Source organism: Peromyscus maniculatus, chromosome 1 (assembly GCF_049852395.1).
Source record: "Peromyscus maniculatus bairdii isolate BWxNUB_F1_BW_parent chromosome 1, HU_Pman_BW_mat_3.1, whole genome shotgun sequence".
In the NCBI taxonomy this organism is placed as follows: Eukaryota; Metazoa; Chordata; class Mammalia; order Rodentia; family Cricetidae; genus Peromyscus; species Peromyscus maniculatus.
Window position 1 is genome coordinate 156360832 of NC_134852.1, and position 17180 is coordinate 156378011.

Here is a 17180-nt window from a genome sequence, read left to right on the forward strand (position 1 = left end):
AGAGTGAACAAGACCAGCCAAGAACCAACAGTCTCAAACTGGAGGCAGGAAACACAACTAGGGAGTGAGGAAGGCAAGGAGCCGGGCTGGGGAAGGGGGACGGTGAGGGGCTGCCCTCTGGCTCAGGGGCCTCCACCATCACATGGGAGAGTCCAGCGGAGTGCCCCCAAGGACTCCACACAGGGCCCAGCCCTCCGGGAGTTAAGTCAACACAAGGGCTGAAAGCACACCCAGCAACAGGGGCTCCTCCCAGGCACCCGAGAAAGACTCTGAAGTAAGTGCATTGCTGAGCTAAACCCGTGGCTGTTAAGTGACTCCATCATGACGATCAGGGGGGCCTCTGGAACCCCAGGGCTATAGAGCGTTTTGAGGCATTTTTAGTTTTGCCAAGAAAAATACAGAAGCCGTAACAGGGATGCCCGAGACAGGGCCACATCCCAGCCATGTACCCAAGGTGTGAGGGCTGGGCTCAGTGCACAGGCTTCCTCCACAGGGCTCGTAATGGAAGGCTCTGGCCAAGGTCAGGCCAGCCAAGGGCAGCTGCAGAGGAACCTCCCACCAATGTGTGCCAAGGCTGGTACCCTTGGCTGGCCTCTGAGAAAACAAAACCCCTGGTGCTGCAGACCTGGGGTGGGTCAGGTGGACAAGGGACAGTGCTGGCCGTGAAGAGGAGAGGCCTGCCTACAAGTGATGTCTGTTTAAACATCAAGGAAGCAAAACATTTAGAAACTAAAAGTTTGACCAAATGCTTGCTTTTTAAAATTGTCTTTCTTTCCACTCAAGTGGCGAGGATTGGTGAAACCTTGCCCTCTCTGAGGCACTGACGACCACTAAACCTGGCCGTGTGGACACCTGGCTTCTCTACTTCCTCCAGGGACATACAGGACACAGGGGGGAGCATTCCCACTGCAGGCCAGGTGCCAGGCACAGGGCACAGCCTTCACACCCTAACCCGCGAATTTAATAAGTTTATTCTTTCCCAGATCTAGGGTTCAGAAGTCAAGAGTCCAGGTGCAACAAGGCCAGCCCTCTCCCTGGGCTCCAAGGGAGGGTCCTTCCTGCTTCCTTCAGCTCCTGGTGTTGCCGGAAATACTTAGCGTTCCTTGGTTCATTGCCAATCACTCTGATCCCTGTCTCCAGCTTTCGCACAGCTGACTGCCCTGTGTGTCTCTACGACCCTCCTCATAGGTGGAGACTGCTCTGTGGACCCACCATCTCTACCATGCCTCTGCTTCATCTGATTGCCTCAAAAGAGGCATGGGGTCCAAACTAGGTCACACACAAGGTGCCGTGGGAGGAAGCTCCGGGAGGGGGGTTAGGGCCATGTTGGAAAGAGGGAACTCCAAGTAGAAGGGACCGCTGTACAGTGACTGACACAGTGGTCACTGGGAAGCACGGGTGGGCAGTACAGGCTGTCAGTATAGGCTGAGTTCAGCACGTTTGCTACGAGGAGAGGGGGGCCTCCCTCGGGCCACACTCCGCCGAGGACCCACCACACACAGGGCACCAGGCAGCTCCAAACCCAGCCTGTCCTTAAGGAAGCCACAAGCAAACAGCACCCTGTGCATGCAGTAGGGTTCCGACCACAGACACAGACAGCAGGACAGACTGCCGCCCTCAAACAAAAAGCCTAGAAGGAAACAAGCTCTAAGGACCACGGGGCTGATCCGGGGTTCTCTAATAAAGTTGGAAAATAGTTTCCACTAGGGACCAGGGAGAGCCAAACTTCTCAAAGAAAGAGTCTAGTCATGGACAGTGCGCGGCTGCACACAAACAAAATCTCACTCGTGAACACTGCCGCCCGAGCTTTATCATCATCCCACGTGTCACAGAGCATAATTCTTCTGATTTTGTCATTATCTGTGGTAAAAAGCAAATGAGCCCTCAGCTGTAGGGAACCCTGCAGTGAGTCCTGTGGCCCGAGGCTGGGGAGCGCTAATCCTTGTAGAAGGAGTATGAGTTGGGGCAAGCAAGATGGCACAGTGGGTAAAGAGCACTTGATAAGCACGCCTGAAGACCCGAGTTCAATTCCTGGAACCCGTGCAAGCGAGGAAGGAGAGAGAGAACAAAGCTGTCCCATGGGTGCCATGGTACACATGGTACAATAAAAAAGTACAATAAAAAGTAAATAAAAAAAAATTTAAAAAAGTACAATAAAAAGTAAAATAAAAGCAGAGGCTGGAGATGCTTCAGTGGGTATGAGCACCTGTTGGTCTGTGCTCAGTTCCCAGGATCCACATGGCAGATCACAAGGATCAGTCACTCCAGTTCCGGGGGTCCTGATGCCATCTTCTGGCCTCCAGCATCACTGTACACACACGGTGTACATCCATGCAGGCAAACACTCATACACATAAAATAAAATCTTTTACCAAGAACAGAGAGAGGAAGGAAGGAGGGGAGGGAGGGAGGGAGGGAGGGAGGGAGGGAGGGAGGGAGGGAGGGAGGGAGGGAGAAGGAAGGAAGGAAGGAAGGAAGGAAGGAAGGAAGGAAGGAAGGAAGGAAGGAAGGAAGGAAGGAAGGAAGGAAGTTAGTTAGTTCATTTTACATCACAGAGGTCATTCGTGGCTCTAGGTGTTACCCAGGCACAGAACGCCAGGCCGTGGAGAAGAGTAGAGTTATGGATGCAGGAAACACTCTTGAACTGTAAGTAAGGTTACTTACTTACATACACCATGAACCAATGTGCACTTGGACTTGAATATACAACACGTGGAAGAGGTGAAAACCATGCCAGCCAGATGGCTCCGTGTGTGAAGGTGCCTGCAGCCAAGCCTGGTGACCTAGAACAATCTCCAGGCCCCAGGTGGTGGAGATTACCAACTCCTTTGAGTTGTCCTCTGGCCTCCACATGTACACACAGAAAAATAAATAAAATAATAAATACCCAATAAGAACTTTGTAGAGAAAAGGAAGAAAACGTGGGCCTGTTCCAAGCACTTCGTCCAGGCGGCAGGATTCTGAATCATTTAAATGTTCCTGTTTACCAGGCTGGAGAGACTGCTTGGCAGTTAGGACTCAGACCTGGATTCAGGTCCCAGCACCCACATGGTGGCCCACAAACACCTGTAGCTCTAGTTCCAGGGGATCAGACATCTTCTTCAGTCTCTGCAGGCACCGGGCATGCACATGTACACACACGTAGGAAAAACACTCATAAAGAATACTTTTTAAATTGTCTTTCTGGCTTATATTGATGGTTTCTTTTCTGTGCTAAATGTAATTTTTCCTTATATGAGGAAAAAAGCTTCTGAACTGGGGTCAGGTAGAGCCTGGGAAAGGTCTCCACCTAAGAGGAATGTAAGGCATTTTTCCCTGGAGCCACTCAAGAAATGAAAGTCCTAGAGCCAGGGCTGGGAACAGGTGGGTGTAACCCTGGGGTCTCATATAAAGGGAAGAACAAGGTCAAAGGCAAGATGAGGCCAAAAATCACAGCCACAACCTAGAAATGTAGCCCCATGGTCGTCGGTGGCCTTTGCTGAAGTCTGGGAGTAGGTCCACGGGCAACTTACCAGATATGTGGGAACTGAAAAGCTAATTTATCCCCAAGACAAGGTTTTCTCTCTCTACAACAAGCAAAATCATCATCCATCTTGGCGATGCAAAACCCAATACAAAAGAGAATGCAGGTCCCCAGGCAGAACCCCGGCCACCTCACAACCAACCCTCCCACACAGTCCACCACAAACCCAAGGTCACAGGCCGCCCCTGAAGGGCCCTGGCCCCTCAGGGAGGCTCCACAGAGTCTGGGAGGTACCCATGACCCCCGTGGCTCTGCCCTGCCGCCTGCCAACTTCTTTCTCATCAAGATAGAAAGCTGAGCTCGGAGGACAGCGGAGATCCAGTCCTTGTCTGTCCCCGTGACTCCTGTCCTGGTCTCCTCGGCTGCCCTCACAGCAGGCATGGCCTGCTTCTCCCTTACCTCCTAGGCCTGAAGCTGCGTGGGCAGCTGGGAGGGCAGCTGGGAGGGCGGGCAGGTTTCCCTTCACTCTGCTGTCTGAAAGGCCGCAAACAGCCTGGCCCTGTGGCTTCCCAACTGGCGGGTGGCCAGACTCTTTGTTTTTTTAGCAATTGATTAAGTTTCTCCACTGCCCCCTGGGGGGTAAGTGGTTAGACAAATGCCAAGACCGCAGCCCAGTACCTTGGCCTGGGAAACCCCGCCTAATGACCACAGGGTCACAGGCCCAAAGGAAATGGCCAGGCCTGTCTTGGGCTCTGCTCATAACCCAAGTCCCAAGTGACTGCCTGCCTGCCTGGCTCACCCTAAGGAGCACAATAAGCAGGCACAGGAAGTCTTAGCTCATCGGGGATGGCCCAGCAGACACCAGGCCTGAGTTCTGGGCTGAGTGCACCGTTCTGGACTAAGTCACTTGCTGCCCAGGAGCACAGAGTGGCCAGAGAGGGACAAGTCAAAGCCAATCTTAGGCCTCTTGCAGGTGTGCCCCTTCCTCCTCCATTTCCCAGTGACAGTTCCTCACTGGTTCTCAGCTATATGTCTGCTTTCCCTCTCTACCATGACCCTCCGGCCACTAAGCGGTTCCTCACGCCAGCAGTATTGTCCAGTGCTCACCATAAGCTCCAAGGAAAACAGCCCCCAGGTCAGTGCCCAATCACATTCTCTACTGAACAGCACTGAACAAGCTAGTTGACCTGAGACTCAAGTGGAAACAGTCCCCTCCTCAAAGCTGGAGAGATGCCTGATTTCATCCCAACAGTCCTCCCTACCCCCAATCCCTGTGGCAATAACATTCCCCCTGGAGACCCTTATGAAGGCCAGAGGTGACACATAAAGTATGGCTTCCCTAAGCAAATTAAAGGCTGGGGCAGAGGGAAGGGAAACTATAAAACATTTGGTGAGTTAGCTGCAGAAGGGCACACCTCACCATGCAACGCTCTTCACGGTCAGCTTGACAGGTTTTGAATCACCTGGGAGACACACCTCTGGGTGTGCTGTGAGTGTTTCCAGCGAGGTTTAGCTAAGATGACCCACCCTGAGTGTGGGCAGCAGCATCCCACGAGCTGGGGTCTCAGAAAGCATGTGAAGCTCCAGCACTCACCTCTCCCTGCTTCCTGACTGCAATGTGGCCAGTGGCCTCACAGCCTCTCGACCACTCCTTCCCGCCATGATGGACTGTGCTCACCAACCGTGAACCAAAACAATCCCTTCTTTAAGCTGCTTTTGTCGGGAAAGTGTCTAATGCACACTGCTCCAGGGACAAGGCTCAGTTCTTCCAAAACAGCCAGGCTCTCTGGGTCTAGAACAGTAGGTGTTCTATACACAGTAGCCCTCTTTTCCTTTTTAGTTTTGGTGTGTGTGTGTGTGTGTGTGTGTGTGTGTGTGTGTGTGTGTGTGTGTGAAAGAGAGAGAGAGAGAGAGAGAGAGAGAGAGAGAGAGAGAGAGAGAGAGCGCATGAGTGCGTGCAGTTGCCCACAAGTCAGAACAGCATCAGATGTCCTAGACCTGGAGCTAAAGGCTGTTTAGAGCTGCCAGACATGGGTGCTGGGAACTGAACTCAGGTCCTCCCCAAAGAGCACTCCATGTGCTTAACCTCTAGCCCCAGCGATAGTTATTTTTACTGTGGGTCACATGCTGTCCTGCGGCTTCCTTCAGAGTCTCCTGAGCTGAGGGCACAGCTGTTCATGAAGCCGTAGCCAGAGCTCCAGGAGCAGGGTGGACAGAAGCCTAGTCCCATCTGCAGTGTGAGCATGCACTCACTCCTGTGCAGAGTCCCCCACGGGGAAGCAGAGCCAGACCCAAGATTGCCCAAGCAGCTCCCGTAGGAGTGAGTGAAGACAAGGCTGAGTGAGTGAGAGCTGTGCCGTGGCAGTGCTCTCCACCCTGGGGATACACTACTACTGCCATCCCTCGGTGGCTGGCCAGAGTCCAAATAATCGAATACACTGAAGCTATATGAAAGCACCATTTTTTCAAAGTTGACTATCAGCTGCCCACATGGTTCAAAGAAACCATGGTAGTACACACCTGCAATCCTAGCTCTTGGGAGGTAGAGGCAGAAAAATCATCACAAGTTTAAGCTCAGCCTGATCTCATAAAACTAAAATATATAAAATAAAATACAGCTTACAAGTTCGGAGGAGAGTTCTCAGGTGACATTCCCAAGCAGATAAAGCACAAAGAACTGAGACTTCACAGCCACGGAGAAAGAATTGAGGCCAGAACCCATACACTCCAACACCCACCATGTTCCTGAGAGTGGGACAGAGAGGACAAGAGAAGGCCCATGATGCACCCCAGCTGGTTGCTGGAGACCCCAGGGATAACGAGAGAACCTCAGCTCTCACCACCACACTTAACAAAGCATACCAGTTCCTAGGCCCTGACCCTGGTCCAGCAGGAAGCTAGAAGTGAGGGAGCTGAATCCAACCTCCTTCACCTCAGGCACATGCCCTCCCTCACAGGGCCTAGAGTGGAGCCAAGGAGACCGAGCATCAAAGCAGGTCTCAGAAGGGAAGCCTGGAGCAATGGCTAACCAGGCACCGGAAGTGAGGTCCGGAGGCAGCATGGCCAGAAGGACCTGGAACCTACACACTTCTCTGCAGACAAGCAGGAGGCCCAAGCGTCAGCTGAGTACTTTGGGCCTGGCAAGGTTCCTTCCTTTTTTTTTTAGACCAGGCTGGCCTCGAACTCACAGAGATCCGCCTGCCTCTGCCTCCCGAGTGCTGGGATTAAAGGCGTGCGCCACCACCGCCCGCCCGGCTAAGGCAAGGTTCCTTCTAAGTGCTGGAGATCAGGGTGTCTCATGCCCAGAGAAAGCAGGAGGGACTGGTGCTCTCTGAGAGCCTAGGGTAGAGTCTGACAGGGCCCCACAAACCCAGAACTCCCCTCCAAAGACAAGGAGTGCACCAGAAGGACCCTGGGAAAGTAGACCCCAGCTCTAGCCTGGCCCTGGGCTACAGGACAGAGGGGACGGGAGACAGACTGAAGCAGTGGTGATCGTGGCACACGTCAGTCTGTCACACTGTTCACCACAGCCAGGAAGTGCCAAGTGGTAGCTGGCCCTGTGCCAGCTGTGCCCTGACCCCCAGGGAAAGTTTTCCTTTCTAAGAAAGGCACCTGCCTCACGGTTGAGGTGAAGGGGCTGGAGAGTTAGCCCGGTGGGTAAGAGCACTTGTTTTCTTGCCTAGGACCTGGGTTTGATCCCCAACAACCACATGGAGGCTTGCCACTTCCATAGGCACCAGGCACACATGTGGTACACAGACATGCACGCAAGCAAAGCACTCAGACACACAAAATAAAGAAATCACAGTGAGATGAGGGGCAGGGGCCTTGCTTAGGGCCTTCTCTGGGTGATGAAAATCCTCTCTAGCTGGGTGGCAGTTACACAAACGTATCAGCTGTCAGAGCTGATCCCACGGGATCCTCAGAAGTGTGTGCCTCGGACAGAGGCAGTTACACCTGGTCACACAGAAACACACCACGACAGCACGCAGGCTTGCCACTCGGTCTCCAGGACTGTGCAACCCAATTTCCTTGCTATTAAAAATTCACAGTCCATGGTTGAGAACAGCAGCTGCCTTCTGTCCGCAAAGTCAATGCCAATCAAGGCTACAGAGCAGACTCCCCACAGGGCCTCCTTTCTTTCCCCTTTGACCTACTTCCCTGATAAGTGACTAGCCAGCCAGACGCTGGGAACAAACACGCCCATTATTCTTGGCCCTGGCTGAGGGCTGCCTGCCCATCTGGCTAATCTGCCTGGGTGGGTGGATGGATGCATGGACGGACGGACGGACGGATGGACAGACATGAGGGTTAGTCAAAGTAGCTCCAGTTGTTCCACCTACCCAAGGGACCCAACAGTGAGGCCCTCTGTTCTTCCGGCAGCCTCCGCCCACCTTCTTTTTGCTCCTGTTCCTGACAGTCAAACATATGTTAAGACTGTGTCTAGAGAGGTGCAGCAGGGGGGTGAACACCCAAATCTAGGCTCCTCCTGGCTGTTGCTTGCTAGGCCTTGTCCAGGGGAGCCACGGCAGCAGGTCCTGCAGCCAGCTCTGTCCGGTCACAGGGTCCTCTGGCTTGGTGAATCGTGACCCTAAGCAGCAGGAGTGTGGTTAAGTGACTGCCCCAAAGCCTGGGTGACAAAAGTCAAGACTATCAGGGCCAGGGGTCCACAAAGAGCGGGATGCCCCGACACTGACGGCGAGGGAGCTGCGGGCTTCGGGGAGAGTCAGCAGGGGCGACTCCCAAAGAAGGCCCCTGCTACTGCTGTTTTTAGCCCATTCCACATAATTGGAAAAACATGGGAGAAACCAAAGCCATCTGCTTGTGGAGGCTGCCTCAGAGGGGGCAGGGAGGGAGGCTGGCCCAGGCCAAACACACAGGGCTCTCAGCCTCCAGCTTCCTAGAGTTGAGAATCACCCCGATGGGGGAAATCCACAACACAGCCACCCCAGGCCACACAGAGCCCCAGCGGAGCTGGGAGGAAGCAGACTACTTGCTGTAACATCCTCGGCTGGTCTCACTGCAGCCACCTCAGAAGAGCTGGAGGACAGGAAGCAGAGACCCCAAAGGCAAAGGCCACTTAGACCCAAATGCTCGTGAGCTCAAAGGACGGGTGTGCAGTCTGTGCTCACCCAAGCAATGTGAGAGGTTTTTGGGGGGTTTTGTTTTTTGTTTTTTTAACATGATGGCACATGCCTGTAATCCCAGTTCTTGAGAAGCAGTACTAGGAGAAATGAATTTGAGGCCAGCCTGGGCTACATACTGGGTTTCAGGCTAGCCTAGGCTACACAGAAAGATCCTATCTTTAAGAAAAAGCTTCATGGAGCTGAGGAGATGGCCCAGTGGGTGCCTTGTTCCGTGTGAGAACCGAGTTTAGATCTGCAGCACCCATGTAAATATCAGGCAGATGTGGTGGCCCCAAAACTTAGGAGGCAGACCAAGCTAGCTACCTAGAGTGGCTGGATCATCAAGCTTTGCACTCAGATGAGAAACCCTGCCTCATAAATAAGGTAGGAAGTGACAGAGGAAAACACTCAATGTCAGACATGCTTCTCACTCACTCTCCAGCCACGCCAAAGGGGACACTCTGCTCTCTTCACCTCGCCTCAGGGTCGTGAGGGACACCACTCCACTAGGGGGCTACACAAGCATCTGTCCCTTCTGCCCCCAGTTTTTTACGGGCATTTCCCACTCTCCCATTAAGTGGGGTCCTGACAGAGCTCCCATCGCAGGCCCTACTTCAAGGGAGACTCTGGACTGACTTTCATTTGCTCAAACTCAGGAAAATGCAGGGCTCTCCCATCCCCAGCTCCAGAAAGTGAAGTCCAGGAATTCAGCACTCATGCCTGGAGCTCTGACAACAAACTGGGAGGGGTGCGGAACTACGGCAGCGGCTCCCACCTACGGTGAGTCCACCTGGAGGAGCACCTTCAGCCACACACTATCCCCTCTCCATCAGGCCTGTAGTAACATATGTGTCACAGGAGTCCAGTGACAGCCAGGCCCCTGCATCCTCCCAAGATCAACACTGGCCTTGAGTCCACAGAATAGGAGCCATGCACATTCAGAATCCCCAGGATGGACACCCACTTTTGTACCAGGTCACCAGCCTGTCTGTCCACTCAGTGAGACCTCTCCAGCCCTGTTACCACCTAACCTTGGCATCTACTTGACTCCAGACATTCTGGGAAGAATTGTTCTCTTGGACTCAAATCAGTGCCTGCCTGGTTCCCAGTTCTAGTTCCAATTCAAGTCCAGTCCCTTCTGCTGAGCAGCAGTTATTCCAGCGCTCCATGGAGTGCGGCCACTGCTCCCTTCCTGCAGATGACACTGGAGCATGGGGAGGCTGAGTACCTCTCAAAGAAAGCAGCCAGGCCACGGACTAAAGCCTAATATGATGGCTAGGAGAGGCTGGAATTCAGATGCTCTAAGGTGGCTAATGCGTTTCCTCACCACCAGGAAGAATCTGTACTAGGTTCCTAGTTTCAGAGCAAGATGTTCTACATGCCCATCACTTCCAGTGCTCCCTTGGGGAAAGCCTTTCTCCACATCTCCATTCCTGGTTCCCTACAGATCTGTCCTTTGGGCATGGCTAGCTGCTCATCTACTTTCCCACACAGCCCACTGTAGACCAGGTCTTTCCATGTGGCCTCAAATGGAAAAGACTTTGAGATTTCACAGATGCCACAGTCATGAGGAGATCCCTAGGAAGCTGGCCACTCCCAACTCTGAGTTCCCTTCTCCACCTGACATTGTGATGATTCCCCAGGTGCTGGTAGAAACCCATAGGCACCATCATGCCCTTCCAGCCACCACTGACCTCCCACTGCTGAGACACCTGCAGGAAGCCTCTGACCACCAGAACCTCAAGGTCACACCACCAAAGAAGAGAAGATGACAGGATTTACCGGTCTCATTGCTTCACCTTCCCATACCAGTCATATCTTCTGTTTTTGCAATCAGTAAACAGGGCATCTCAACAGGCAAAATCTGTACATAGCACTCTACATAGCACCACACCCTGCAATGTGTAAAGCTATGCACATCAAAGGATGCTCACAGCCTGCAAAGAACACAGTGCATGGATGACAGGCCATGGCTTGTCATCCTTTGTGGTCTAAGATCCCAACCACACTAAAGTTTGTCTCTCAGGCTCAGAGGCATGGGGTTGTGTCAGTAGGTCCTCCAAGAAGACCCTAGGCTCCTCAGGGACAGAACCCATTCTCCCAGATCTCCAGATTCCTCAGGAACATGACACATTAAAAAATATTTCAGAAGCACCTGAAATTTGTAGACTACATCTTGGGAACAAGCCCTTAATTCTGTTGTTTGTTTTCTTTTTTGAGACAGGATCTCATATAGTCCAGGCTAATCTTCAATTTGCCATGTAGCCAAGGATGACCTTGAACTTTTGATCCCCCTGCCTCCACCTCCTGGGTGCTAGTGTGATGTGTACCACTACCAACACACCTGATTTGTATGGTGCCTTCGTGCATGATTGGCAAGCAATCTACCAAGAGCTACATCCCCAGCCTAATTCTGGGTTCTTTATTCTTTCCCCACCTAGCAGCCTAGGAACAGCCCAAGGGATCCAGGACAGAGAGGAAGTCCTGAAGGAGGCAAGGCTGGGAATTACTAAGAAAAGAGTGGACCCTTAGTTCTATTCTCATACAAAACTCTGGGCACACCCTGTACTCCTTAGGGTGACCCTGGGAGAAGGGGACTCAACTGAGAAAAATACCTCCAACATTGGTGCGATTAGCCCTAAACTGAATGTCTTTTCCACACCCCTCCCCTCAAAGATCAGCGCGGAAGAGGAGGCGAAAGACTGCAAGAGCCCGAGGTGGTGGGAATGGCGTTTTCCAGACAGAGCAGGTCAGGTGCTCACATGAACTCACAGAGGCTGACAGCACGCACAAGTTCAAGTCAGACAAAATCCCCGAGCAGATTGGGGGAGGAGGTGGCATGAAGTCCTGCCCCTAGTCAAGAGGCTCTTTGCAACTGATAGCTTCTGAGAGAGAGGTAAGTCAGTTTTCCTCAGTGGCGTGACACTTAGGCAACCAGACTCCGGTGTAGGCCCCATAATCAGGAGGAGTTGTCCAACACAAACTGGGCTCCAGTTTATTTTGTGTGTGCCTTGTTTTGTTGGGTTTTTTTTGAGAGAGAGAAAGAATATGCAGTTGGATGGGGAGGAAGGTAGGGAAGACCTAAGAAATTCTCAAAACATAAATAAGATTTGGTTTGGTTTGGTTTGGTTTGGTTTGGTTTCTCGAGACAGGGTTTCTCTGTGTAGCCCTGGCTGTCCTGGAACTTGCTCTGTAGACCAGGGTAGCCTGGAACTCAGAGATCTGCCTGTCTCTGCCTCCCGAATGCTGGGATCAAAGGCGTGCACCACCACCACCCAGCATTTTTTTTTTTCCGAGACAGGGTTTCTCTATGTAGCTTTGAAGCCTGTCCTAGATCTCACTCTGTAGACCAGGCTGGCCTTGAACTCACAGAGATCCGCCTGGCTCTGCCTCCCAAGTGCTGGGAAGCATAAGATTTTAAGAGGAAAAGAGAATGCTTCCATCTGAGGCATGTTTACGGGGTGTTTTCTTGACTAGTGATTGCTGTGGGTGGTTCCATCCCGGGGCAGGTGGTCCTCAGTTACTAAGAAAGCAGGCTGAGCAAGCAAGCAGGAAGCAGGGTTCTCCCAGAGCCTCTGCTTTGGTTCCTCACTTAAGTTCCCACCCTGACTTCCTCCACTTCATGACAGACTGTGACACTGTGACCTGTGGGACAGATAACCCTTTCCTCCCTAAACTGTGTTTGGTCATCGTGGTGTTGATCGCAGCAGTAGAAACCGAACAAGGACACATGCTTTTTATCTCATCCAGAAACATCTCCCTCCTCTTTTTTTTTTGTTTTTGTTTTTTTTGTTTTTGTTTTTGGTTTTTTTTTTGAGACAGGGTTTCTCTGTGTAGCTTTGGCTGTCCTGGAGCTCACTCTGTAGACCAAGCTGGCCTCCAACTCACAGAGATCTTTGTCTCCCGAATGTGTGCTACCATAGCCTGGCATCATCTTCCTCCTTTTAACAGTATACCCTAGTCAGGGCATCTGCAACCAAAGTGGAAAAATCTGGATTTAGCATACAAGTCCACACCAACTCCAGGATGCCCTCAGCCTGTCACATATTCCCACCTGAGTAGGTCTCTGAGGGACACAAAATGTTTTTCTCCTTTGTGCCTGGCATTTCCAACAGTCTTCTAGGAGTGCCTTTCACCTCTAGTGGAGACAAAATTCTTAGGAAAGCAGCAAATGTGACCTCTGGACACTGAGTCATCGAGGAACCTGGCTCCCACAGGAAGGGCAGGGCCAGCTGCTCATCCTGATCTCCCACCCCAGCAGTAGCTACAGTCTGAGTCCCACACTGCAGAGCACACAGCAGGGACCAGGAAACCTCAGAGTCACACCCTGTGCCTGGACAGCAGCTAGAGCCGATCGAGGACATCCCTGCATCCATACATGCCAACACCAGGAAACAGCTTCTAGGAAGCTGCTTGGACCAGGTGTGGTGGCAGGCGGCTGCCTCCCCTGCCTTTCCCTGTGGTGTGGGGCAATGGTGCAGGAAGCAGGCTCTGTCTGAGAAGAAAAAAAGGGGGGACCAGCCTCAGGATGGCTGCTTTCCTCCCCTGTCATGGGACAAGACCCAGTATCAACCCAGAGAACTATCCTTCCGATCCCCGACTCATCCCCAAGGCCGGGCAACATCCTCTGAGTACGGTACCAGAAGGGGCTAAATGAGGCACCACAGCAGGAAATACATTTCCTGGAGATGAGAATGCTGCTCACTGGAGGATAATGACAGCAGGAGCCCCGCCCGAAGGAGCAAATGTTATAGACTAAGGCCTAAGCCAAAAGGTAGCAGGTGTGTGAATCAGAGGGGAATCCGTGTACATGGTGGCACAAGCCTTTAATCCCAGCACTCGGGAAGCAGAAGCAGGCAGATTTCCATGAATTCGAGGCCAGCCTGGTTTATATAACAAGTTCCGGGGTAGCCAGGGCTCCATAATGAGCCCCTGTCTTAAAAAAGGACAACAACAGACATGCTAGAGGACAGGAGAAAGGGCATGAGGCCTCAGCCTTACACAAAGCACGACAGGCAATAAGGACACTGAGATCAGGAAAAGCGGGAAGAACGCACCATTGGTTATCCCATACAAAATGATCAGCCCAAGTTTACATTTCATACTTTACTGTATAAAGTAACACTATACAGACTGAACGAGTTATATTAAGAATATATGTATGTGTATGTGTATATGTGTGTATGCGTTAGACATGTGTGTATGTATATATATACACACATACACATATATGTGCATGTTAACAACAATTAATGAAAAAGAAGCCATGAATGTGAGAGAGAGAAAGAAGTGGAATATGGAAGGGTTTAGAGGGAGGAAAGGGAAGGGGAAAATGATGTAATTAGTTATAATCTCAAAAAAAGAAAAGAAAAGAAGAAAAATATATATTTAAAAGAGAGGAAAACCGGCTCTCTGAGTCAGAAAGAAAACATTCAGTTCGGCTGATCTGGGACCCACATTTGCACATGGGCGTTAATGGGGAGGGAAGAGTCAGGACAATGGGCCACAAGAAGAAAAATAAACAACCACGATGCAGGAAAGCCAGGCCAAATCCCATGTCTGCACTTGTAATGCCCGTGGTGGATACGGTGCTCTTAGCGGACAAAAAACGGTCCGGAAGGGGAGAACGCGGCCAGGCGCCACGCTGCAGGCTCGCACCCTGAGCGGCGGCCACTGATGCTGCCATCTTTTCATGTTTACAGTTCATAGCTTTTGGTTGAAAACTCAGGACAGCAAACCTTGAGGGTCTGACCATACACTGACATGCTCAGCACTCTGAGGGCACTACTAAGGCAGGACATGGTTTTTTGTTTGTTTGTTTGTTTGTTTGTTTGTTTGTTTGTATGAGAGACACAAGACCCCCAAAGAGCTGCCCCCTCAGTAAACACAGCCCAGAGCTGACCATGAACCCCAGCCCCAGAGGCAGCAACGCTCAGGTCTTCGATAAAGCAAGCAGACCCTTGTGAAGAGGCCACCATATCCACGCTGGGGACACCCAAGCCCGTGGCAGCCCCCCCACCCCAGGTCGGGCCCCAGCGGTACCAGTGCTCCATCCAGCTCACCTGCCTTACACGTCTTGCCATTGTCTTGCAACTGCACACCAGTAGGGCAGGCGCACGAGTAGAAAGGCTCCCTCGGGGACAGCAGGCACAGGTGGGAGCAGCCACCATTGTCCTCCTCACATCGAGTGTGGACTGGTGGAAACAGGACGGAATAAAAGAGAGTTGCAGTGCGACACACACGATCCCCACCGCAGCCCTGCCATTCACTTCCGAATGAGCTGGCATCCCACCACTTCCTCGCCAGTCTTGCAGGACAGCTCTCAGGTGTCCCTCCAGCCCAACACCACGGCACGCTCTCGTGATCAGGACCCCTCCCCACAGGCCCCCCTATTCCTAACTCACCACTGACCACCCACACGCAGGGCCTTCATCCTCGCCAGCTGTCCAGTAGCTTCTCAGAAACCACCCCAGACCTGACCTGCCCCTGGAGGGAAGTTTGCCCCACCCAGAGCTCCCCCTACAAGAAGACAAACTTTCAAAGGCTACTTCCCAAGAAAGTCGCCCACCATGTTTCCACAGAAATCCTCAAGACCTGCTCGTGTGGCAATCCCTAGGAACCGGGGTCAGTGGACTCCTGAGCACTTGTCTCTTTGATCTGCCTGGACTCTCCATCCAGGAGATCTGGATCTGCTCCATCCACCCCGGGTGACCATACCCAGGCCCTGCTCTGGTCAATGCACAGCTGGTTCTAACCAAGGTCTCTAGACCCTCCTCCTCCTCCTGAGGAAGCGGAGCTCAGCGCCACTGAACACTACCGACTGCAATGGGCTCCTGCTGTGCACCTTTGCTCTCCCACAACTGGGAGTGAACCGCGGGCTGCTCCAAGGTAGAAGGGTCCAAGAAGCATGGTACTCTTGCCCAGACCAGCGAGAGACCACCTTCCCCTCATCCTACACTAACTGATGCTTTCCTGGCTTGAGTTCTAAGCCCTAAGTTCAAGCCTTCTATAAAGTGTGGTCAGAAATACGGATCTCTGGTCCCTGTGCAACTGGGTGAGCTTAGAACAGGCCCTTCTCATCTCCCACCCAACCTCTAATCTATCACAGAAGCTCAGCATCACCATCAGCGACTTCTGCTAAGACTCTACCATCTAGGACCCCAGACTGAGAACCAACAACTCCAAACAAGAATTCCACACATTAGGACTCCACCAGGTCTTCCCAAACGGCACCACCTGCTCTAGAAAGCACAGAACAGCTCTAGAGGGGACCCGTCCGCCACACTAGCCTGCCCGGACTGTCACGGGAAGACGCACCATACATGTGCACACGTGTAAACACACATGCACACACATACACACATTCCTCCGTCTAGGTCAGCATGGAGAGGTGGCCCCCTGCACCGATGCTTCTGCTGGACAGAGGTCTGGTCTGGTCAGGTGGAGGTCTCTGCTCACTTGTGTCCACCTGCTCCCAACTGCACTGCTTGAACCCACTCAGCCTCATTACACCCCACTGCTTGACCCTATGCTGCCCCAATGACCTGGCCGAGCCCCACATCCGGGCTAGGCCCCGCCCATCTACCTCCTGTCCCACCTGCCAGCCCTGCCCTGTTATGCCTGCACCTCCTGCCTATCCCGAGCCCCACCCACCCCATCCCCCAGTGCCTGCTCACACTTACAGGGAGGCTGCCGCTCCTGGCTCAGCACCTGAATGTCCATGGGTGAGTAGAGGGCACTGAGGATCTCCTTCCTCTTCTCCCCTGTCCACTTATTGCAGGCGTGGATGGAGCGGGTCTGCCAGTCCGTCCAGTAGAGTGTGTCCCCGGAGAGCGTCAGGGCAAAGGGGTGAGTGAGGCTGCCCTCTACCACCTTCTGCCTGCAGCAGAGAAGGGGAAAAAAAAGGGGGCAGAGTGGTCAGGAGACCTCATAGACCAACTCTGCCCCATTCTGGAGGCCCCTGGGCCACCACAGACCGCACTATGTCTCGTCAGATCAAAGGAAAACAGCCGTGAGCAGACCCTACTTGGGCCACTCCTGTCAGCCCTTCCAGGTGTGCATGGGTACTGCCCACACCTGGCCAGCCTCCCGTGCCTGTGACAAAAACATTCATGTCCCTGGACAAAGGAACAAAGTGCCCCCTGCATAAGAGAGAAGCATGCACTGCACCTGGAGACAAACAGCTCCTGAAACCCTGGGTCCCCAGCCCTGATGAGCAAACCGCTTCATGCTAATTCAGCCAGACGTGCTCCGTCCGAGAGCCGTATCAACAGCAGGGAGACACCTTCAGTGCCTTGTGCTCAGAACGTCCCACACAGTGGACATCCTGTTTAACGAGATTCTGAAGAGTGGTAATAGAAGTGGAATTGCACACAGCCAGCAACCTGGGCTTGCTTAACGACCATCCCTGCTGCAGCGGGCTCTGGCCAGCTGTGTGGCCTTGGGAACTTGCTGTCATCATCATACAGGAGGTGGTTTGGGGTTGCTGTGAACATTAAATGAACTGGTAAATGTCCCTGGGCATGACTGATGCTATGGAAATGTCACCAATATCACCATTATATTAACTGCCACTCTCATGCCATGAACCC

At 52.6% G+C, this 17180-nt stretch overlaps 1 protein-coding gene across 3 annotated transcripts in view; it reads right to left on the reverse strand.

Annotated features, from left to right (window-relative positions):
• Lrp5 (LDL receptor related protein 5) overlaps window positions 1-17180 on the reverse strand; it is a 107734-nt gene that overhangs the window by 48813 nt on the left and 41741 nt on the right. For 2 of the 3 annotated variants that reach the window (XM_076556276.1, XM_076556287.1), the window contains exons 4-5: window positions 16272-16468; window positions 14652-14783 (exon numbers count right to left, since the gene is read on the reverse strand). In XM_076556276.1, coding sequence (XP_076412391.1) covers window positions 14652-14783; window positions 16272-16468 — 329 coding nt within the window. Of the gene's footprint in view, window positions 1-3922; window positions 4049-14651; window positions 14784-16271; window positions 16469-17180 lie in introns of those variants that run through there. The other variant, XM_076556296.1, reaches the window with a different exon arrangement.